General features: G+C 37.5%; 5 protein-coding genes across 8 annotated transcripts; 3 read left to right on the top strand and 2 right to left on the bottom strand.

Annotated features, from left to right (window-relative positions):
- Nucleotides 1–2,039: 2,039 nt before the first annotated feature.
- psenen (presenilin enhancer, gamma-secretase subunit) lies at nucleotides 2,040–4,227 on the top strand. Its single transcript, XM_080896634.1, has 4 exons — nucleotides 2,040–2,147; nucleotides 2,541–2,618; nucleotides 2,824–2,928; nucleotides 3,638–4,227. Exons 2-4 carry the CDS (start codon nucleotides 2,558–2,560, stop codon nucleotides 3,775–3,777), a joined length of 306 nt encoding a protein of 101 aa, XP_080752760.1. The 5' UTR covers nucleotides 2,040–2,147; nucleotides 2,541–2,557; the 3' UTR covers nucleotides 3,778–4,227.
- Nucleotides 4,228–4,358: 131 nt separating this feature from the next.
- On the top strand, nucleotides 4,359–7,345 carry hspb6 (heat shock protein, alpha-crystallin-related, b6). Of its 2 annotated transcripts, none has more exons than XM_080896633.1 (4): nucleotides 4,359–5,758; nucleotides 5,855–6,012; nucleotides 6,786–6,908; nucleotides 6,990–7,345. In XM_080896633.1, the coding sequence occupies exons 1-4, from the start codon at nucleotides 5,608–5,610 to the stop codon at nucleotides 7,143–7,145; spliced, it is 588 nt and encodes a 195-aa protein (XP_080752759.1). In that variant the 5' UTR covers nucleotides 4,359–5,607; the 3' UTR covers nucleotides 7,146–7,345. The 2 variants fall into 2 exon arrangements, with proteins under 2 accessions (XP_080752759.1, XP_080752758.1); XM_080896632.1 differs by having other exon boundaries at nucleotides 6,987–7,345.
- A 148-nt stretch (nucleotides 7,346–7,493) lies between these two features.
- proser3 (proline and serine rich 3) lies at nucleotides 7,494–12,207 on the bottom strand. 2 transcript variants are annotated; one of them, XM_080896620.1, is made up of 13 exons: nucleotides 11,827–12,207; nucleotides 11,642–11,750; nucleotides 11,220–11,491; nucleotides 10,909–11,057; nucleotides 10,710–10,813; nucleotides 10,130–10,215; nucleotides 9,926–10,059; nucleotides 9,599–9,828; nucleotides 9,020–9,522; nucleotides 8,775–8,919; nucleotides 8,196–8,367; nucleotides 7,855–7,936; nucleotides 7,494–7,659 (listed from the first exon to the last, which is right to left on the bottom strand). In XM_080896620.1, exons 1-13 carry the CDS (start codon nucleotides 11,865–11,867, stop codon nucleotides 7,608–7,610), a joined length of 2,079 nt encoding a protein of 692 aa, XP_080752746.1. In that variant the 5' UTR covers nucleotides 11,868–12,207; the 3' UTR covers nucleotides 7,494–7,607. The 2 variants fall into 2 exon arrangements, with proteins under 2 accessions (XP_080752746.1, XP_080752747.1); XM_080896621.1 differs by having other exon boundaries at nucleotides 11,642–11,728; nucleotides 11,827–11,868.
- A 147-nt stretch (nucleotides 12,208–12,354) lies between these two features.
- Nucleotides 12,355–17,346, top strand: lin37 (lin-37 DREAM MuvB core complex component). Of its 2 annotated transcripts, none has more exons than XM_080896630.1 (9): nucleotides 12,355–12,778; nucleotides 13,007–13,082; nucleotides 13,170–13,220; nucleotides 13,365–13,394; nucleotides 13,668–13,753; nucleotides 13,883–14,043; nucleotides 15,291–15,422; nucleotides 15,557–15,627; nucleotides 17,020–17,346. In XM_080896630.1, the coding sequence occupies exons 1-9, from the start codon at nucleotides 12,745–12,747 to the stop codon at nucleotides 17,105–17,107; spliced, it is 729 nt and encodes a 242-aa protein (XP_080752756.1). In that variant the 5' UTR covers nucleotides 12,355–12,744; the 3' UTR covers nucleotides 17,108–17,346. The 2 variants fall into 2 exon arrangements, with proteins under 2 accessions (XP_080752756.1, XP_080752755.1); XM_080896629.1 differs by having other exon boundaries at nucleotides 13,167–13,220.
- A 4,565-nt stretch (nucleotides 17,347–21,911) lies between these two features.
- LOC308406012 (C3a anaphylatoxin chemotactic receptor-like) lies at nucleotides 21,912–23,089 on the bottom strand (the record flags this gene model as incomplete). The annotated part of the gene is made up of 2 exons (XM_080896820.1): nucleotides 21,912–22,987; nucleotides 23,080–23,089. The coding sequence occupies 2 exons, from the start codon at nucleotides 23,087–23,089 to the stop codon at nucleotides 21,912–21,914; spliced, it is 1,086 nt and encodes a 361-aa protein (XP_080752946.1).
- Between the last annotated feature and the right edge of the window lie 837 nt (nucleotides 23,090–23,926).

Here is a 23,926-nt window from a genome sequence, read left to right as displayed (position 1 = left end):
GGAGGGGGGAGCCGCAGTGCTGCACGGGAAATTGAGTTCATTTTCCCACTTAGCGAGGGGAAAGTGACGTGTACATGTGCGGTTGTACGTCAAATTGTTATTTGACACAACTGGGTATGGTTTAAAATTTAAAGGTTGCTTAGCTGTATATACTATTAAAACATAAAAAATAATTAAATCTCAAAAAATGGTCAAATGTTGTGTCTTTTTGCGTTTGAAGACAATTGGGATAATTAAATGGAACCTAACAGCGTTCAAGATCATCTTCAAAGCAGAGATGGCAACTTAGCACAATATTGTGAGTTTCGTGTTCATTTATTAGAGCAGTGACCGTCTTTTTTTAATCGCTCCATTTAACAGTATTGACAGAGGTAGCACTGAAATGAAATTTAATTGAAGGAGAACTGCTTTAAGGCTGCATAACTGAATGAATGTTTTGATAATTAAATGCGTTACATCTACCAGCATTCTTGACTATACACATAGTCAAACACTAGGTGGCAGTATGAATCCTTATTGCGATAATGAAAGGCTAACGATGAAGGTGTTTAAACCTTCATTCACTTAGTTTATTTATTGTTAATTAGGGATTAATTAACGGAGTTGCAGATCATGCCATATATAAGAGGACCTGGTTGATCAGGGTAAGAAATATAATATAATAATATATATTATGCAAATATTCAGGTAACATCAGCGTTTTAAAAAAAGGGTAAAAGTTGGTTAGTTCCGTTATCAGGGCTATATTTTTTTGTTTTTTATTTTGTATTACTATTTCCAAAAGTAGGTATTTTACATCCAACCCATGCACAAACAGTGCAATCACAATCACACCACCACACAGTACTGACCCACACATATGGTTCTTACACACACACTGGACTTTCTGGACTTTGTTTTTGCACAACACTGGTCACTATATTCTTCATTTCCGGTTAATACTTGTACAGCTGCTGTTATTGTGTATATATTTATTTATATTTAGATTTCTTCATACATTCTTATATAGTTCTATATTGTGTATTTTGTTGTACAATTATTTTATTTTCAACTTAATTTATATATTTTATCTTATTCTTCCCAGTTAAATTTACCCTTCATTCTAATTTGTGTTGTACAGTTATTTCATTTTTAACCTTAATTTATATTTTATTCCTTCCTAGTTAAATTTACCCTTTTTAATTTTTCATATTTATTTCCTATCTTATTCATAGCCTTTCCTTTTTTGTTTTCTTTAGGTCACGAGCAGTTGTCCAAGCATTTCACTACATATCGTACTGTGTATGACTGTGTACGTGACAAATAAAATTTGAATTTGAATTTGAATTTTTGAACAGAGAGCTGAATGAAATTAAACTCTTAAGTAAGTTGTTAAAACTTGCAAATGATAAGAAGGCTGTAAAATGAATTGCATTATTTGATCATTTTTTACTTATTTTGACATCAGCCCAATTTTGTTTCTACGATAAATTTGTATTTGAGTATCTATTTTCTCTTCTTAATATCTTATACTTTCTCTCTTTTTCTATTTCAATTTTATACTTATATTTTGAAGAAAAGGATTGTCAGTGTTATTTTTCTGAAATGGCAGACACTGGGGCTAAACTAGTCACTTAAACAGGACAGTGTAGAGGTGGCACTTTTTAAAATGGGAGCAAAAGCACCAACAGTGCTCAGAATAAAGAAAACATAATGCAGGGCAAATTGGAAAATGTCAAGAAAAGGATACACTGGAACAGATACTCTGAATTGAGCGCCTGTTCATTTCTCAGTTTACTGCAAGGGGTACTAATAGTGGCACTGCAGTACTCTGAGTTGTTGATTTTTTTTAAAGGGACACGGGACTAGTAAATAAAATGTAGAGAAATAATAATAACAATAATAATAATAATAATAATAATAATAATAATAATAATAATAATAATAATAACTACCAGTGACCGTCTACAGGTTCTTTGTGGGATGGGAGCAGTCTCAAATTCTGTGATTGCAGAATCTGCAATCTGATGCACAGCCTAGTAGGTGGCGCTGAAACACCTCAGTCTTGGCGTTAGCCTTCGAAGAAGAAGAAGCTAGCGCTTGTGAAGAAGGAGGAGGAAGTGTTGATTGTTTTGTTTTTCTTTAACTTTTGGCTGTGAAACGATAAGGTAAGATATTACATTATTACCTTAATGTACGATATTCATAATTTTGGATAGACTCTATAACGACATTTACCCAATCTGGAGAGTTAGTCTGGAAACTTACAGCAAGCGATTTTGTAACGCATTTTTGTTACGTTGCTAAGCTAACGATTGCTAACTTTAGCCTGAGGTGAATTTTTCAGTCATCTGAGGAACTAGCTCAGCGGTCAAGCAGTAAAAAGCGGATTTATTATCGTCTCAGAATCAGCGGAAGAGCGTGTTTTAAATGTCTGTATAACAAGCATTCCTTTATTTGTAAAATATATATATATATATATATATATATATATTTCTTTTTGGATGCTGGACAGAGCTAGTCCAGCACTGTAATCTGTTTTGTTTTCTTTCTGTGTGCAGGAACGTACAATATCACTATGAACCTGGAGCGACTGCCCAATGAGGAGAAGCTCAGCCTTTGCCGAAAATATTATCTAGGTGAGAGTATTAATATTAATCCTCATGTTCCTTTTTTATACAGTTGTACTTCCTATTCCTGTTTTGTATATTCTAGGTTAGTTACACTGGCTGTGAGTCTTTTTTTTTTTTAAGTTAAGGCGAAATTTTGAACTAATGCGCCTAAAAATATTTCAGTGGTTAGTAAATGATTAGTTCTGTCAAATATTTTTATTTATTTCTCCAGGTGGCTTTGCGTTTCTCCCCTTCCTGTGGCTTGTCAATGTTGTTTGGTTTTTTCGGGAGGCCTTCTTAAAGCCAGCCTACACTGAACAGCTACAGATAAAAGCATGTGAGTTTCAGAACCTTTTAAAAATGTATTTAGTATTCAGTTTTGCACTCTGTATTCAGTCTTGTAGTTTTTTGTCAGTAGCTGTTCTTTGGATGTCACTCTTGTAGGATTCAATTTGTTTCCTCAATAAACATTCAGTCATGACATATGATATTGACAAAGGTTGTCAGTGTGAATTCCATGTTCATTTTACATGCTTGCACATTACCAAGTGTGTCTTCATCCTATTTAAAGAGTTTTGGGTAATACTGCACTTTTCATAAGCTTGAGAAAATGAAATAGTTTGTTTTTGTAGGAAAAGTTGACCAAGTAACTTTTTAGATCTGGTTGTTTTTTTTGTTTTTTTACAGAAGTTGTATTCATCAATATACATGATCTCTTACCTAAAAGGGGAAAAAAGGATTTTAAAAATAAATTAGTTTTTAATAATATAGTAAGTACTTTTGCTATATTTATACAAATATAATTCTTATGATAATGTGGCCTTGTATAGAATAATTTGGGCTTAAATTCTAATTTTCTGATAAGAACTTGAGAAAGGTTTTACCCACTTTTAAAAAAAAAACAAAACACTGCCCTATAACCATGTACGTATTGTTTGTTTTTAAAGCAATGCTTTAAGCAGCCAACTTGATACTGTACTGTGTTGTTTTGACCACTGTTGGACAGTAACTAATTTTATTGCTTGTTTTTCTGTCTGTCTGTCTAGATGTGAAGCGTTCGGCACTAGGGTTACTGTTATGGGTAGCAGTGCTCACCACGTGGATCACCATATACCAGCACTTCAGAGCAGAGTGGGGGGAGGTGGGAGATTACCTCTCCTTTACCATTCCCCTAGGTATCCCTTGAGGTTGTTTTTCCCCCCCCCCTCATTTCAACTGATTAGTCTTCTCAGTAAAACTAATGATCCACTGTAATGGGCCAAAAAATTTTTCTCCCTGAACAACAGTGAATGATTTTTGGCAGTTGTTTTCCTGGTTTTTGGTCAACTAAATCCAACTAAATGGAAGAGTAAATGTTACCTATCTTCAAGAGATAAACAATGTAGGACCCAAAACCATTTCTGTGCTCACCAAGACATTTGAGTAAGTTATTTGGCTTTAGAGAAGGGTAATTCATCTTTTGAAATAGGCAATGTTTCTGATCATGGAAATTTTGTAATGATAAGATAATGAACAACTCACTAATGTTTTTGTTTTTTTTGTCTTTGAACTGTTTATTGTGGTATGGTATGATTGTGCACTATTTTTACTTCTGTGTGAATAAATAAAAAGTATCCACAATGCTGCCAAGTTACAATCTTACTCAGTTGAATTTGGAAGTTGTTAGAATATTGTTATACCACTGAATGCACAAACCTGTATAGTTGTGTTTTGTTTTTTTGTCATATGTGATCAGTGAACTGTTTTGTCTCCTTATAGAATGTATATACCTCTCATTGTCACATATGCCAAATCTCCCAAAGCCCAGACGACCACTGGCGCCTGTTGTGAAATCCAATAAGTTAAGCCCTCCAAATGTCTCCACTTCCCTGTCATCCTTTATGAGTCATAACATTGAGAGCCAATTTTAGTCACAGTCCAAGCTTAAATGACACTGCTAACAGGGGGAAACGCGGCAACCATATATGACAGTTGGCTTCACTGAACTGCACTAAAAACAAAAAGCATTAACACAGAGGGTAGACTAAGTAAAGCAGGCAGTCCATTTATAAAACTGACTCATTAAATCTGATGTATTAGGACTGAAGTGGTTGAAAAGAACTAGTAAGTAGGTAAAATGTATTTATTCAGCACTTTTCACAGGTAAAAATTGTTTCACATTAAAAAACCAGAAATAAAAATAAAATAATAATATAAAACAATAAAATAAAAACATAAAGCAACAAGTTCATTAAAAGATTGTCTGTATAGAAACGTCTTCAGCTGCTTTTTAAAAGAGTCAGTGGAGTCTGTACAGATGGTGGAAGAGAATCCCACAACCTCTGTGCCACTGCCTGCAAAGCCCGATCACCACGAATTTTGAAACTAGTACATGTGACCTACAGCAACCTCTGACCTGAAGACCTAAGTGTTTGGGAAGAAGAACGAGCTTTCAACAGGTCAGAGATATACCGGGGAACTGACCATGTAGAGCTAAAAGTTAAGTTAAAACGAAAATTTTAAAGTGAAATCTAAAATTTTACTGGCAGTCAATAAAAATAAGCCAAAACTCGAGTAATATGCAATCTAAATGTATTTTATGATGTCTACATTATATTGCTAAAGGTCTAAAAAACCTCATAACTATGGGGAAGGACAGTGGTTTACTGGTAGTACACGTGCTGTAGCATGTGTTTAGCACGCCCCTGCTGTCACTGTCCGTCTGGTGTCAACCAACAAGGGTTAACGTCGTCTTTTGAATTTATTTTTGGACAAACCTTCCTTGACAACCAACCTTAGGCATACAGCTCTTAACAGCTTTGATAATTACACATGAATAGTCCGCATTGGTGCCACTGACCGTGTAAAAAGGCTGCATGCTGTAACTTTGATAATGGCCAATAACAACGTTAATTAACAATAAGCCTGCAACAGCTGTGTCACTCTCAAAATAATAGGCCTACACGTTTATCTGTGACCATGCCGGAACACCCAAGGGTACGCAGTCCAGAACATAACAGAAGCAAGGTGTCCCAGGATGAATTCCCAACTTATTATGCAACTCCACTATAAAACACGCGGCACGCAACAAGTCAGTCTCATCCAGGAGCCGAGAGAGGAGAGAAGCACAGAGAACACAAGCGCTGTAACTAGAGCTCTTCTTTCCACTCCAGAGAATTTAAGCAAAGGTAACTGCTCAGTGCTTTATGTCTTGTAGCCTCGGGTGCTGTAGGCTTAACTGCTGTTTAGTCAGCTCTTGATTTTTCAAACTTTGTGCCTACTAGAAATGGACTTCATCCTGCCACCCACTATGCCAGCTGGTGGTATCCCCTGGGAGAAGGTTTTACCACCTCTTATTCCACGGCTCAACGGGACTTATGGACAATATAATTGGTCCCCAAAATTAATCATTCCAGAGACTGATAATGCCAGCTCTGCAGAGGTAGGTCACTTAATTTATTTACATTTTATACTAACATATGTTAGTATAAATTGTCCATGGTTCTCATTTTAACTCATTTTACACTGTGAACCACATACCCACTTAAGGTCAGGCTGTGGTGTAAAACCTTTGAAACTCCCCTTTCTGTCAATGTAAAGAGGTTTAACCAGCAGATATCCCTGATTTATCTTAGTATAAGAAAAAAAAAGAATTTAAACAATACATCTGATAAAGAAATCCTGCTGTAGTAAATGTAAGACATCTGTCATCAAGGCTCTTAAATTGTAAAAATTTAATGTGTAAAATTACAGAAAGAGTCCTGGTTGCTCATTGCACAGACTGTCCTGTAATAGTAACACTTTTTGCTTATTCATAGATTTATCTATTTTTAATACTTTAGTGGAGAAATAATGGCCACGGGGGAGGTATTTATCAGGAGTAAAAGCTGTTAAACCACCAAAAATACAGGTAAAAGTACACAAAAAAAGTGTCCCCTCCACATTTTCAAAAGAAGTTCAGTGGATCAGACTGGAGTCTTTGTCAGGCCAATTCTGGCCCCTGGACATGTTTGACAACCCCTGGCTTAAAGTAAAAGGGAAAAAAAGGAGTCCTTTACATTTTTCTGAGCTTTCAGTCAGATCCACGTCTTATTGAAAAGCTGTTTTCAGTTTCCCCACACTGAAATATGGTTAAGGATATCTACTGAGTGCAGGCTGCTGTAAGGAACTTTATGTCTTGTTTAATCATGCAGAAGTGTTGACTCCTGTTGTTAGGTAACCTGTGATGACAGCGGATTTACAGTTCAAGTTGATGTGAAACATTTCAACCCAGAGGACCTGATCGTCAAAGTCATAGGAGACTTTGTAGAAGTGCAAGGAAAGCATGAAGAGAGAAAGGTTGGTATGCTGAGGTACATGGATATTTTTTCTCCATTTTTGTGCTACACATCTCACATCTCATCTCTTTTGTGTTAGAAGGACGGTCCTGGATTTACAACACGGCAGTTTAACCGTCGCTACCGCATTCCAAAGGGAGTGGACACCATGGCTTTGGAGTCAGCGGTCTCTCCAGATGGGATCCTTATCATATCTGCACCTATGCTGCACACTCAGAGCTACACACCTCTTACTTAAATTGCATTAACAGACGACACTAAAACCTCTGCCATCCTTACCGTACACAAAAATAAATCAGCGGAAGCCTTTATGGTCACACTGACAAAAATGGCAATAACTTCAAGCTCCTGCACTCGCAGCAGAACTTGGTATGTGCCAAAGCACACATCTGCTCTGTTCCTGGCACAGTTCTAATGTTCCCTGCACTCCAAGGTTTGTATATACTGCTCTGCTAATACTCAATGTTACATAATGTTTCAAGTAACCACTCTACTTTGTAAATATTCTCTGTTAGCATTTCCAACTCCTGCTTTTTGTGTGCAACTTTTGTACATGCACAGTGTTGTGAATAATAATCCACCGAGACACATCTCCAACCTTTATTGTAGAAAAATGTCCTCAAAAATATAAATTAACTTTATTTCTTTATAAAATAAAAAATAAATAAATGTGACTACACAAACTGTCTCTTGATGTTCTTCAAGTAACTTGTTGCTCTTCCACAAATTCATTTAAGATGGAGTCCACCTCACTAACAAAAAACAAACAAACAAAACAACAACAACAACAACATAAAAAAAAAAATCATTCTTTTTCTGGCAATCGACTCTATTTACATGACTGTCAATTGATTCCAATAGATTATAAGAAAAAATTAATGCTAGAAATATAAACAGGAAAGGATTCTAATCATTACAGTAATGGTGATAATCTAATTCAGTTTTACCTGATCTGCTCCTTCACCCATTTTCTCTGTTTGCGAAGAACTTGTAACAGAGGATCATCTCCAAACTCTTTTTCATCTGAATCTAAAACAAAAAGTTTAATCTGAGTGAGAGGACAGATACTACAATATTATAAGCTTATCCTTAAAAAAGGAATGAGATAACAGGTTTTTTTCTATGTTAATTCCCATAACACACACAAAAAAAAAACAACACCAACAAAAAAAACTGTTGTAGGGTTTTTGAACTAAAAAGTTAAAATATGGGAAAAAGCATCTATTTATGTAATCACCGCAGCTGTTTACGGGCTAAAGATTGGTGCCTTTTGCCACCATAAGCTTACCTTCGGCCTCTTGCAGCAGCTGTGAAATGACCTCCATAGAGTTCAGGGCATTGCTTGGAGGAATTGGCGGTGGTGAAGGTGCAGAGACGGTGCAGGAAGGAGAATCAGATGAAACAGGAATCTTTTTTGGAGAAGAGGAATCCACCGTAGGAAACAGTACCTCTGAAACTACCTGTTAAGGTCAAATGAAAACACCCCAGTTAATGCATATTAATTACCTTGATCACATTGAACCTTATGACTAGTGTGGCATCTAAAAAAGATGTGCGGACATGCATAGTGAAGGTAGACCTGTAATTATATTCAATAAAAACTTGTGTGTATTTTATTTAAATACTTCATATACAGTCTTCTAAAGACCAGATCTGTCAGTGGCCTTTACAAATGATTAATTAAGATTTGTAAACAATCATAAATTGCCAAAGTCTGAGAACAAACAGACAGCTTTCTTTCACTTTATCAAATATACTGCAGAGATGTCACAAATGTGGGAGAAGAGAAAAACCAGAAAAGACCAAATATGCACACAGCCTCTGTGGCTTCAAATAAAGAAATAACACTGAACATTTGCATGTTTACCTGTCCTAATGCATTGCGGATAGGAGATGGTGGTGGTTCATGATCACCAGCACAGCTTTCACTGGGAAGCTCCTGTCTTCTCTCTGGTTGCTGCTGCTCTTTACATGATGTGACCTTTTTGGGAAGCTTTTGATGTAATGAATTCCTGTTTGTGAAGAATAAATCCCACAAAATGTTAACGGTATCAAACACATATTTTTTTATCACTAAGACTTTTAAACAGTGCCCATATTTCAATAATTCACCTTGCTGATTTCTTTTGCTGTCTAGCGAGTGCTGCTTCCTCCTTCCCATTTACCTCTGATTGCTTCATCCCCATTTTCTTTTTCTTGTTCTTCTCAGACATTTTTTGGTGATCAGGCCACTCTCTCTCAGATGGCGCAGGTAGAGTGAGTGACACGCGTTCACAAAGAGTTAATTCTCCAAGGCTTTCGGGGACTTGGGTCTTTTTGTGAAGAACTTTGGTTTGTGACTCGTCTAACCTTTGTGAAATGCTCTGGTGCACTTTGGCATGAGATGACTGGATGGGACATGGCAAGACGTCACAGAGAAAATGCATGTGGGAAGGAACATGGGCAATGCTCTGCAGCTGAGGGACTGAACCAGAAACATTGATGGTGGGGAATAGCGAAGGGCCTGGAGCTGGGGGACAGAACCTCTGGGCCTCAGTGGTTTCTGGCTGGGCATCAGTGATGTGTGAATGAGTATCTCTTTGTGAGAATTGAGGGGGTTGGGTACCCTGCTGTTCCTGAAGAGCAAATTAATGTTATTCTGTAAATTTGTGCAAAGAATATGGATAATGTAACAAACAGTTTGATTCCAACCTTGTAAGCTTGTTCACTGATGGAGGGATAGCTTAACCTCATGGACTGCCAACCAAATGCATGAGGACTGGAGGCTTGCACAGACAGGGGCCTCTCTCTGGCTTGTTCCATTTTCCTCCTTAAACGCCACTGGAACAATATGTCTTCCTCTGGACGGGTAGGAGGCACCAAAGAAGGCATGACAGATTTTTGGAAGGACACACCATGAGCTGAGTCTGAGCTGGCCTTTGCTGTAAATGTTAACACACAGTTTAAAACACAGCAGCACGCAAAATAGAATCTGTCTATAAATAACAAAAGGTATTCTAGTCCACACTCTTCCCCTACCAGTAGTATTTTTGAATAAACTGGGAATCAAAGGTTGCTTCACTGGCTCATCTATACTGATGGGAGAGGAGAAATCTGAGCATCCCAGCCCCTCTGAGCTGACAGGGACAGATCCATCACTCACAGAACATTCACTGTTAGAAAAAAAAAAAGTTACTACAACTGAAGCCATTTATCTTTAATATTGCTCAACAGTTTTTATACCCCCTCAGAAGAAGTCTGCTGGCCTTTTCTTGAAGGTGCAGGATCTCCCTGTCATCAAATTCACCCTGTGATGTGTCGGACAAAAGCTGGGAAACAAAAAACATGTTTTTTCATATAAAGACTTGCAATACCGTGTAAATAAATCCTCCCAAATAAATAAACACGTTTGCAGGATTTTAATTAAAAGGGTAATGCATTTGTTCTTAGCAGGCTGAACAACGTGTCAAATCTGGTTGCATAAACGGCGACTTCCCAGGCATTTAATAAACACATAGACTTCCAAATGGAGTGTGGTGCTGAAATGGAAATGTTTATATGCAAACTTAGTCGAAATAAAGTGTTGCTTCTGCAGACAATCAGAATCCCAGGCACTTTGGACATGTGTGGTGTAAATCAAGGGACAATGTAAACCCTATAATCCACTGTGACAGCATACACAAACAATAAAAACTGAATAATTGGTGGTGCCTTTCCCCCCATCTTATGGATCTGTTTTTTTTTTCCAAGAAACAGAAGCAGATTTGCTACAAAAATTGATACATTATGGCTTATTTCTTCTTAGCTTATAAATACAACTCACACTATTGGATCCTCTGTAGGGAGAAGGGGATCTGTTATGGTCACGCCGTGCAGATGGATCATAAAGAGCAGCATCCTGGTCCTCTTTCAGAAGTTGGATAACATCTTTTCAGAGAAATACAGTACACAGAAGGATTCGATAGAATTAAGCAGCTGGTAACGGGGAATAAAATACACCAATGACTGTAAATATAGTGCACCTTTGTCTGTTGTTTTAGTTGGTGTTGAACTGCTGAGAGATGAATGTGACATCCACCAAAAAGGTGCCTGCTCTTCTCCACTGGCAGAGGCCACCTGATGGCGCTCCTCTCGACTCTGTGGCTGACCATGGCGAAAACGCTCTACATATCTGACAAAGCAAAGGTCAGATTTAGTTAAAAGAAGTCACATGCAAAATGAAATAAAAATAATCTGGGTCACTATGACATTGTCATCTAATCATGAAAAATTGTCACTGTGAAACTATTTTTTAGTTCTGTTTAAGAAAATTACAGAAGGCATTAAAACATACTTTGCCAGCAAAGAATCCTCCTGGCATCCTTGAACTTGGGAAACACTGGAATTCCCCCTTTTTCCAGATTTTTTGGGTTCGTCCATGTCAGATAAGGCAGTATTTCTATCAGGAGAGAATTCAAAGACAGTGGAGGCCTGGGACTCTTTAAGAACAGGTTGTCCATCAATGGAGGAAAAACGGTCATGCTTCTTAGACAGCTGCTGGCTCTCTTGGTTTAGATTATGTAACTTTGTTCTGGATTGCTGGTTTAAACGTACAGGACTTAGTGTCTGCAAGAAGAACAAAAAGGATAGATAGATAGATAGATAGATAGATAGATAGATAGATAGATAGATAGATAGATAGATAGATAGATAGATATCACAATGAGAATCTGTCTTTCTTGCAGTATATTAACTGTTTTTGAAAATAAAACATACAGTTTTTTTCTCTTTCTTTGAAAGGGGTTGGTTGCTGGATGGGTGGTAGTGTGCCGTCCTCACTTTCGGTGCTGGTGGGAAGGGATTCTGCTTTGTGAGCACAGGTCCACTGTAAGAAGAACACATATTACCAACTATAACTTCTTCTGTTTAGGGTGCTACAAAATGTGTCATTAGATCCTCACCTGGAATTCATAGCAACCTTTGGAGGTGACCGATGAGACATCAACGACCACAAGAAAGCACACACAGTTTCAACGTGGGCTTGGTTTACCTCGGGCACCCCAAATCATATCTGGACTGAGGTGTTAATCTGAGTGGGTTACTTAGCTAACAAAAAGACGATGCCCCCATTACTGAACTCTTCCGAGTTTACTTGTCTACACACAAAGTTACTTCAAATGCCAGAAATTCCCTTTAAGAATATAAATTACGCTTCTCCGTTAGGCTCTATGAACATCTATTTATCATTCAAATTTCACGTTCTGACTAAAAACATAGTAACTTCGCGTTTATTTTACAAACCCACCACATTCTCGATGAAAGTGGAAGAGAGCTTTTGTTGTGTATCCCGAACGTTATTTACTACACGACATACAGCCAATAGGGAACGAATTAAAAATGATTGATATAACATTTGACCAATCATATAGGCGGCCCGGTTTGCACAGGCACCAATCAGCTAATAGGAAATTGGCAGCGCGCGGAAGAGGAAAGTCTAGTAAGGGTATGCGTTTGTCAAAAATAAGCTAAGTTAGCAACAGTAGTTTGGCCATTACTCCACAAACCTTGGTATAAATCATAAACGACTATTGTGCTGTATCTTTCTATTAACTATATGGAAGTCGATAGGGATAACCGTTATTTGCTTAATGGTTTTAATAGCTAAACGTAAATAACGTTATATAGCTTAACTGTTAACCAGTGGTTACGGCTAATGCAGCTAACTGTTTGTAAACGGTACTACACAGCTAGCTTGGCTAACGGCGCCGTTAGCAAGGAATCAAACATAATTTATTGTAAATCTAAATAATCGAAACAGCAAAAGTGTGGTTTTAAAAGTCCGTCAGTTCCCACGGGGTGTTTATAGAAAGGCGGACACAATGCAACACGTCAAGATCAAGACGGAAAGGCCAGGTACCAGCAGCTGTCAATATTTCCTTTCCTTTTCCGTTTCAGATTTTCCAAATTTTTGTGTGGTATAAATTCTTGTGATTGTTTTGGAGTACATTCGCTTGTAAGCTTGAGTGGTTCGGATTATACAGGATTATACAGGATTCTTAAAAGCTAAGTAATACAGGTGGCGAGTGTCACCTAAAGTGAGTATTGTTGTTGTCATTAATTATTTCATTATTACTTTTGCAGACTTAGACGGGGCTGGTGCACGCAGCAAATTAGAAGCGGTCTTAAAGGGACTGGTAGAGAAGAGTGAAAATGAAAGGTTAGCAAAATTAATTGTTTAGCATATAATTATTACAGAATCGATTTATTCTTAATAACAAAACTAATATAAAGATGTTTTCAGCAGAGAACAAAATGAAGGTGACCCAGGAAAATTGTCAGCAGACTCTTTGAACAAGTATGGACCAGTGATTTTGGTTTTATTTAGTTTTTAATGATCTGCTAATATAATATTTTACAATTGGGTGTGCTGATTCAATGATTTTATTTAAACATTTATTTTTTAATTGCAATTTATGCATATTCCACCTGTTGTCTCTAGGGATTTATCGCCAACATCGGCTGGAAAAAGGCAAGTGTTTATGTTTTAATTAAACTCGACTTGTCAGTAACTTTTTTCTATTTAGTAAGTAAAATTTTATTTATATAGCACCTTCCAAAACAAAGATCACAAAGTGCTTCACAAAGAAATACCAGGGCATTCAAAACAGGGTATATTTAGACTTTTTTTTTATCTGTCTGTCTGGAAATGAAAATATAATTTTACGTAAATTGTATGAGAAATTACTTTGAATCTCTTTTAAGCTCCAAAAATATGTTTCTTAAAAAAACATTTCTTTTGCAGACCGTCGGCTCGATTTCCACAGCACCGGAGAAAGAAGCGAAAAGAGATGGATGAGAGCATTCCAGAAAGCAATCAGCATAAGCAAAGTAAATGAATGAAAAATTATTGGAATTTTTCTTTGATGTACCTTGGTTACTGTGTAACCATCTTGTCTGTTGCACTTGTGACCATTTTCTTACCTTTAATTAATTTCTCTCTTGTTCTGCCTTTACTAGATGCTTACATTATTAAGTTGTTTGACCGCAGTGTAGATCTGGCTCAGTTCAACACCGCCACCCCACTGTATCCTATCTGCCGTGCATGGATGAGGAATAATCCTTCTGTTCGAGAACCAGCTGCTTCCCCCAGCTCCCCACAGGGCATGGTAGAGGAAGAGGTGGGGTCATAAATGGACAAGATGCTGGAGGTTTTATTCAAATGTGCAACCAACAAATGCACAAAAAAACACAGGGGCACATTGATTTAAATTTAAACTTATCTCTTACATCTACGGTAACTTAAAATGAGGTCTTTTAAATTTTGCTAATGTGGAACTTTGCAGGGTAGAGTGTAAGGGCCCTTTCTCATAGGATGTGACACGCGCAGCTCTGCGCTCTTAACCCCATTCATTTCTATTGCTTGCGCCACACATTAACGTTGTACCGCTGTGCCAACCAAAGCTCTGAGCAAAGCACAGCCCAAGCGTGCCAGCGAGGGGTACTCATGCATGCAGCGATCAAAGTAAAAAAACAAGTTGGACTTTGACCACTGCGTGTTGTGACTTACCTTCACGTGACCAATAGAAACGATGGCTACAGCTGCTCTAAGTTTAACCAAATAATGAAGGGAAACATTCTGTGCGTATCTGAGTTCTGTGAATTTTTTGGCACAGGTTTATGTGCATATATAGTGATCTATAGAGCCTTTGAGTAAGTAATTAATTTCAACGACTCTGGGAGCCTAAGAGGAAAGCAGTGTTGAGGAAACGACACACTCTTCACTAGTAGGAGAGTTACAAAGCTTGTTCTGACGATATGTCAGAGACAAGTCAGAGACATACATGTTTTGAAATGAAAAGGAGCAGACGCATCTAGTGTATGTAGAGCGGCCACAAAAGATGACACACAATCAGGGCGCAGTAACCAGTGCAACACAAATTTGGGGTCCTTCGCTCTAGTTAGCGGTTAGCACAGGTCATGCCACATCTACTATTAAAGGGTCTTATCTCTTTTGCAGTCTCATAATTTGATTATTATTAATATTTCACAAGGTCTAATGTAATTAAATTAATTGTTTTCAAAGTAACTGCAGTACGCTGTGTGCCAAACTATTGTCTCCTTTTGTTTTCCCTAGTGCAAATGTAACTGACTTGTTACACATGTTTTAATCAACGTTATCTGAATAAGACATAATGAAACTGTTTTTAATGGATGATCCCTACAGTGACAATATTTTTGAGTGAGGTTGTTTGTGAGACGAAATGGTGCATAAAATGTATTTGAAACCTGATTGAATCTGATTGTGTACTCGTACTTTTGTTTTAGTCAATGCCTCCCCAAAAACAAAATGGCATGTTATGGCATCAATAAGTATTGTTATTGGAAATAAGAGTTTAGCAGTAATCTTTTTTTTTTTTTGCCCTAGGTTACAGACACAATCAACGGTAAAGGTCAGAATGTGTACCGACTTCCTCCTCCGACCGCCTGTCCAGTCAACTCCTCTGGTGAACCCATCAATCTCAGGATCCCGCCTACTGAAAAACCAACTGTTACCAAGGTTCTTGTATAATATGCCTTTCACCAAAGTTATTATTGCATTGTGATTTGTTTAATTTTACAGATCTGTTCATACATGAAGGTCTTCAGGTAGTAAGACAAAACCATGAATTTTAACTACCTCTCTTTTCACAGTTGACAGATGTTGCTGTGTCAGGTTCTCTCATATGTGACCACATGGAACGTTGGAAAAAGATAAGGCAAAAGTATGTTTTTCTTGAAAAGTCATTTATGACAAAAAATAATATGTTCTTGGTTTGAAATGATTTAGTCACACACTGTAAACAACTAACTTTGTTCAAGGCTTCACCTCTGGACGTACTTATTCAGATGTTATTAATTTCACCAACTCTTTAGGGAGAAAGGGGTGTAACACTAATGACCAGGTACAAATGAGTGAAGGCAAACGTCAAATCTTTTAATGGATAATGAAAAGTTTTTACAGTGTGATTTACCACAAGAGGACAGCAACAGGCTGAATAGAGCTAACAAAGAAATGAATAAATGAGGCTCTGAGCTGTTTTGACTAACTGTGGAAATCCAAATTATAAGATTAATAGATTATGTAATACATGTTTAAAATAATAAATTAATATTTAATCGTCTAAACATAAACATAAATAGCATTTTTTTTTTAAACAAAAAACTATTTTTTCCTTGTTATGTCAAGGTGTCAGCTCAGCATAGAGCTGTGTGTGGTACTGTGGTACAACCAATGTGCCTGTGAAGTAAAACTGCCTCACAAAAACAACATTTGTCAATAACAGACAGTGTAGTTATTCTATGCATTTTTTTAATATAAAGGATTTGAAGTATTCCTGAAAGACACCTATATGTTATCTGATCATATTTGGGCTCAAACAGGTGGATTTGTGAAGTTAGTCATTGCACCTTTCACAGTTTGATTTCACAGCTTGTGCAAAGCCAGCCAGTCAGCATGTTCAGTGACTCTAGAAAGTCAAAAGAAAGAAAGAAAAGATAAAACAAGGGCACAGGTTTTACAATAGACTGAGCCATGGATATTGAAATGTAAAAATATGACCTTCAATAATGCTCAGACTTAAAGTTCATCTGCCAGTGTTTACTCTGTTCAGTGTCTTTGGTGATTGACGAGCTGTCGTCTTGTGGGTATGAAGTAGTCTTTGTCATGGGACCCAAAATATAGCTTTGCAAAGTTTGATCCTCCATGAGTGCCACCTGCTGTTTAATAACTTTATTGAATTAAGAAGGGAGACTAAACAGTAAAATTTAGTATGTGCCTGTTTCATTTGGAAACAGCTGGACAAAAGGAGCGATCACAGTTGAGCAGTTGTATTAAAATTACTTCAAAAGGCTGGCTCATAAAAATTGAACATTTAGCCCACCTCTGAACTACCATTCCTCCTCCTTCTAATATTGTTATTGCTGGATGAAAACTGTATGTATGAATTTTCAGTTAGAAATGTTCAAAATCAGATTTTGTTATGTAGCAAGCATCATGTATGAAAGTTTTTATGAATCTTTTAAGAAGGAAAATAATATAATTTCAGTTTATTTCAAGGAAAAGGTAAAAGGTGCACAATTGAACTATTTCTTTTTTCTTTTCTTTTTTTCCATAGATGGAAGGAGTGCTCCAACAAGAATCAATTAAGATACAGTGAGAGCATAAAGGTCCTTAAGGAAATGAAGGAGCTCTATGATCACTGACTGGCTACTCTGTAGCTCTCCAGTACAGAGAGGACTTTGTTGGAAAGAAGCAGTCAGTGCTTGAATACACCTGTTTCTACACAGTCTGACTCATAGAAAAGCGTGTACATTTTTTTTTTTATTAATTTGTAAAAATCTAGTGTATACATCTAACTGTTTCATCAGTAGTACTTTCCAGACACAATGACTTGTAAAATCTCAAGATTAATGAAATGTGTATTAAAGTGCTTTAATATAAATCTCTTCCACTTTTAGTTTTACTTCTTTAATCTTGGCATGTGTTAACGCGCATCCTGCAGGTAATGAGGTATATATCATGACTCATTCTTTCATTTGTATTCACGTCACACTTATAATAGTCATTGATGAAGTACCAAAACCTGCTTATGTCTTAAAATTTGCATGTCATTTTGTATAGAGTAAAATACACAAGTGTGCAAAATTCTTGAGCCACTTTTCATAAACTTTATATTTCGGACTCTCTTAGGCAAGCTTTCTTGTCATTTCTTTAAGTAGTCTCCAGGTGTAGTTCTCCAGGCTTCTTGAAGAACATTCAAATCTCTACTTGGGATGTTAGTTGTCTTTTTCATCTGTTCACTGTCAAGATGATCCCACATTGCTTCAATATTGCTGAGATCTGAGTTCTGGTGAGGCCAGTTCCAATGCCAACAGTTTTTTTTCTATCCAGGTATGCTTTTACTGATACTTTTATCATGCTGAAAAATAACGCTATGAGAATTGCATGCTTTCCAGGTGATATTGCAAGGCGGATCAAAATTTCATGGCACATTTCTGCGTTCATGTTTCAGTTTTGACAAGATCGTCACGGCTACTGGTGGTAATGCAGCACCAAGCCATGGCGGGGCCTCCACTGTGTTTTCTATGCTGAGTGGCTAGAAACACTGTTGTGAGACTCTAGGCCCCCGTCCATGAATATTGACGACCATTTGAACATAAAATGTTCAAATTTGGATTCTTTACTTCGTAAGACCTGTTGTCACTGTTGTTGCTTTTCAGTCTAGTTCTTGTCTAATTTGGCATACCTCTGCCTTTTATCCCTACTTCCCTTCCTTAAGGACGGCTTCTGACAGCTACCCTTACACTGAGACCATTTCTGATGAAGTTTCAGTGAACAGTAGATGGATCAACTGAAGGGTCCAATACATCTCTCAGGTCCTGTGTCAGGTGTCCTGTGTCCTGCTCGATGTTTTCCACCAGTTTTTTAAAGACATGACTGTTCATCTTCTGCAAATAGCCTATTTACACCTGCCAATTCATTATTTTTTATTTTTACTTTTAAGGACAAATAATATCACATCTATAGTTCAGAATATCTTAGTTCAGAATATCTTGCCAGCTACAGTTCTTTTGCAAGACTTTGGCACTCACAAGCACAATTACAGGGACACCTGAGAGGGGTGAATGGGAAGAATAGCGTGTTTGTTCTGAATCAGTGTGGTGCTTTATTATTATGTGTTAAGCAGGTTAACCAGTTAACCAGGTTCAAGCACAAGGTTGCTTATAAGTGTGCTTGGTGTCAGTGCCCCTTTAGGCCAAAGGTCAATGATTGACTTTATAGTTCTGTCATCTGAGGCCTTGTCTTGTGGATACTTGGGTAATGTGACTAGCAATGGTGAACTGGATTACATGATGGTGAAGGCTGTCTGGGCAGACCTGGAAAACCTAAATGGGAAAATTTAGGAGTGTCTGGCAGATGCCCCAGTCCATAGGGTTTTTCACTCCATGTTTAAGACCTCTATTGCAGAGCCAGCAAGCAGAGGTTGTATTTATAAAGTTATTGGTGCCTGTTGTGGTGGCAACCTAAGGATGAGATGTACTGCTAGGTACTAGTGGTTTACACTGGTCAGGGTAAAGGAGGATTTCTAGGCCTGGTTGACCCTTGGATCTTCTGAAGCAGCAGATGGGTAGTGAAGGGCCAAAAGGGCTGTGGTTTCTGAATTAACAGAAGTAAAAACTTGTGTGAGTAGGTCAGGAGGACTTTCAGCTTACCTCTCAAGGAGATTCTGACAAACTGTTGGGTTAATACCACAAGAAAAAAAAGGGCTTTATTCAGGTCATGTATGGTCAGTAAGGACAGTTGCTGACAAAGACTGTGGAAAGATAACTTTAAGGAACTCCAATTCCCAATCAAGATATCCTCTATGAAGAGGGCCGAGGTTGCTGAGAAGCTCCCCAGTGGCAAGGTGCAAGGTTTGGATTGAGATTCCTCTCGGGATGTTAAAGGCTCTGTGCATTGTCGGTTCTTGAGATCACTTGTGACTTTGGTCACAAGGTGGCAGCATTGTGAAATACAGTAGTTAGAATGTGCACATTGGTCTATTCGGGGCTGGGGCATTTTTGGTCTAGGCAGCCCATCATGATTGTATTTTGTAACTTTGTAATATAGTGTGTTATTTAATTTACTTTAGTTACTGTTCTTACTGACTTGGAGCAACTGTGACCAGTGATTCCTCTGGGATTAATAAAGTACTCTGATTCTGATAGATTAAAATGAAAATTTTCCAGTTTCAATTAGATTGATGAAAAGACAGTGAGGGCTTCTAGTACTACTGTTGTTGGTGCATCCCGAACAGCTAACTTCGCATAATCGGACACATTTTTCTTCATCTACTTTTAATTTTGTTTTCTTGTTTGCATTTTTACTGATACCTTTTCACTTTAAAATTTTTTTTCCATCTTTATCAACTACTTCTTCCACGCTAAGTTCTGTTCTACCAGGTGTTCTACACGGATTATATATTTATTCATATTTGTGTGTGGACTGGATCATGTGCTTGGGAGTCTTCAAAAGTTACACACACATCACTGCACACATTTGTCAAGCTTAGTTTATCTTGTGGATTATATTGTACACATTCTTCTCCTTTCTTAAAGGATGGTCCAGTGTATCCCATGCTAAAGGAAGCAATCAAGAGAGCGATGAAGTTCATCCCACAGTAAAAATACATGCAATTAGTAGGGTTATGTTAATTGGTGGCTCTAAATTGCCCATAGGTGTGAATGTGAGTGCAAATGGTTTGTGTTAGCCCTGTGAAAGACTGGCCATATACCAACGGTGTACCCTGCCTCTGTGTGTTACAGTTCAGTATTGATTCTCTTGTTAGGCAAATGCTCTTTAAAACTCTTTTTTTTAGCAAAAACATTTCAATGTTTTTTATCTTTTAGTCTTAGAGTGGTAATGAAACTGACGAGTATCTTTTTATTTACAGTGTTAAAAAAGTGCAATAAGTGTTAATAAATCTATTATTACAGTTTAATGGAAAGTGTTGGGAAGTAACAGAATACATGTACCAATGTTACATATTTAAATAAAAAAATATGAGTAACTGTATTCTGCTACAGTTACCGTTTAAAAAGATTATAAGATTATAATTAGAATACAGTTACTTTGTTGAAATAAATTGATTACACAGCGGTCTTTTCTTGTTTCATATGTTAGCCTATCCCCTCTTTAATTTTGGTAATTCCACGCTTTGTTAGAAACCCAAACAAACACGCAATAAGATGCTCTAATGTAAGCGTCCTGTTAATGTTGCCGGAGTCCGTAACACAATTGACCCGGAGCCAGCACAACAAAGCCAGCAGTGCACGGGCAGGAATGCATTCTCTACTTGGAAATTCCGACACAATGTCACATTTAAGGAAGAAAGGGATGGGCGAAATCTGACTGTTCAATGCAAACTGTGTTTGCCAGCAACCAAGCTGCTCTCAGGGTCAAAAGACTCCAACTTAAAGACACATCTGGAAGCAAGTTCTTTAAAAAAAACAAAAACAACATTAGCTTACTGCAACTACCTTGTTTTAGTTGTGGTAGCCACCTGGTTATGAGCCACCTCAGTATCTTCGATGTAGTATTGCTGTGTGATTTATTACTATTACTGAAGGCTACTCGGCACTGAGCTAACATTATTAGTTGGCTTTAGCTGAGGTTAGTTCATAATAGACTGCAGACTGTTAGACTTGATGGATAACTTTAACAACCTGGTAGCTGCAAATAAGCACGTGCAGTTCTGAAAGCAGACAAAAAGAAAACATATTACTGATACAGAAATAGTTTTCTACGCCCACCCTACTGTTGCTCATTTTATATTAATTAATTATATAAATTAATCTGTTACTCATATTATATTATATTATTTAAAAATCTAGTTGGTATTGGTATGACGAGTAGCCTTCAGTAATATTAATAAATCACACATCAATAGTACATTCATGTAGTTGTAAAAAGCATGATAATGTATTAAACAATACAAAATATTCAGGATGCGTTATACTCTCATTGAGTAACTTAACAGAATACGTTACAAATTACATTCTGGGGCATGTATTCTGTAATCAATAGTTTAATAAATTTTTAAAAGTAACCTTCCCAACACTGGAAATGGATGCTGATACTAATAAACATGGCCTAATAAGCTCAAACATGAAAAAGTTATGTACACAAATAGAAAACTTATTAAATGTAATCTTGAAAGTCTAAAAAAATTCACATAAAAGTCACATTGGTTTTTTAATCAATAAATTAATAATTACAACCCAAAGCTGCAGCACTTTCACATAGTTTTTCTGGTACTAAGATTGATCAGAGAAGTAGTAACTTTTCTTTCTTACACTTGAAGAGAGTACAGTGAGAGTACTCCCTGCAATAGTAAGAGCAGTTAAAAGTAAATCTGTGCTTTAACATGAAGTAACGTATTAACACAGTTCTGTGCATGAGTGCACGATTTAACTCAGTTTGATATGAAATAATGTATTTCAGTTTACATTGGCTGATGTTGAAATCTTATTCAGTGTTCGGTGTCTCCTCTGTGATCACTTTGCTTTCTGTGAAGGATTTCAAATCAGCCGTGTCCGTCCTATTTGAAGTTGCTGCAGCGTCTGACTTTTGGAAAGTCTTTAACAAAGTTAATGACATGGAGTGAGTGGACATAAATGATATGTGGTCCTCTGCCAGAGCACTCTCAAGTACAAAACATATGGACTGCCGAAGCTTCTTTGTGAATTCTTCACACATGAAAACATAGAGGATGGGGTTCAGGCAGCTGTTCAGAAAAGCCAGACTCACAGTCAGAGGACCTATGATTCTAACAATGTTCCTGAGATCTGGGTTAGTTGAAGCTGGTTCTATGAAGTTGAAAACGTGGAAGGGTAACCAGCAGATGAAGAATGTAAAAATGATGGCGAAAATGATTCGACAGGATCTCTGTCGCCTTGTTCTCGGCATGCGCATTGCACGGATGCCTATGGCTACATAAGTCACAAGTATTACCAGGAATGGAATCACAAAGCCCATAAGAAAGCGAAAAGTATATAGACTCCATGTTGATTCCTTGCTTGTAAAATTATAGTGACAATAATGACTCCCATTGCTTTCTGAAACAGTGCGAAAAGTGGCATAAGGAGTGCTGCAGACCGCAGCAATCACCCAGATACCAACACATATGAGCTGAGCTTTGCAGACTGTGCGCTTGTTGTGGGCCCACACCACCATCCAGATGGACAAATAACGATCCAAACTCATCACCATCAGAGTAAAGATACTGGCAAACATGTTGACTACACTCACAAAGGTGTTGAGCTTGCACATGAATTGTCCAAAAGGCCACTGGTGACTCTGAGAGAGAGAAATGATCGAGAAAATCAGGAAGGCCGTGAAGAGAAAGTCAGCTATGGCCAGGTTGAGAAACCAAACTGTCTCCACTGTTTTCTGCATTTTGAAGCCTGTCACGTAGATAACCAAACCATTGCCCAGAGTGCCAACTATAAATATCACACAGTAGATGACAATAGAGGCTGTTTGTATGTGTCTGGAAGCTGCTTCCAGCCCAGAGGATTGATATGCAGCTGAACTGATGTTACCTAAAAACAAAACAAAAAAGTTCGTGAAATCATATCACCTTTCACCTGATGACATTTAAAAGAAATGCTAATATGTGTTTAAACGATCTCACCATTCCCCATGTTCCTTTTAGCTGAGAGAGTCTGTGTTTATTCAATGTTGAACTTGATCTTTTGCTGCTTTTATTTGCTCTTGTTACTCCTCCCCCTCAGATTATGCACCAGAGAACAGAAACACCTTTATGTTTCTCCACCACACCTCTACCCATTTTTCTAATTACACTAAAAAGGTTGGACAAACCTTAAAAGAGTAGCATTTATTGCAGTGCATTGTGTCTATGTTACATTTTCATTTAGTAACTCTTTGAGGATTTCAACACAAGATATCAAAACAGATAGAAGCATCAGGTGAAATATCAATGCTCTGTGGAAGGTGTGAAACTTGTAATCATGTGTTTTTGTCTTTTATAGGATCCCTATTAGCTGTGCTCTAAAGTAGAGTAATCCTTCTTGCATGCATTTGCTGCAGATTTTACATGTGTTTGCACATTAGTGATAAGCAATAGTTTCGTTTATCCAGTTTTGCAGGTAGGACTCACTTATGGATCAGCATGGATTGGCTTGCTGGGACTGTGATGAAGAAAAATTCTAGTTTATTCTAACATTCGGATTTAGGTGGTTTGAAATTCACCATAGAGTTTTGCATAGCCTTTATTTGAAGGTCAATATGACATGGTGTAGCATGCTCAACTATGTTATCTGCTGACTATATGAAAATTCCCAGGGAGGCCAGCGCCAGGTGCTTCTTAGAGAAAGATACTGGGAGTGGCTCTCTGCCCAGCAGCAACGCGGGTGGGAAAGAAACTCTAAGGTACAGGAGTTGTGTGTGTGAAGGTATAAAAGACGAGCTGCAATGTCCCAAAGACAGAGCTGTCGTGACTGTAGAACTGTGATGTTTGA

Source organism: Rhamphochromis sp. 'chilingali' (genome assembly GCF_963969265.1).
Source record: "Rhamphochromis sp. 'chilingali' genome assembly, chromosome: 11".
Classification (NCBI taxonomy): domain Eukaryota; kingdom Metazoa; phylum Chordata; class Actinopteri; order Cichliformes; family Cichlidae; genus Rhamphochromis; species Rhamphochromis sp. 'chilingali'.
This window is presented reverse-complemented; position numbering and strand designations above follow the sequence as displayed.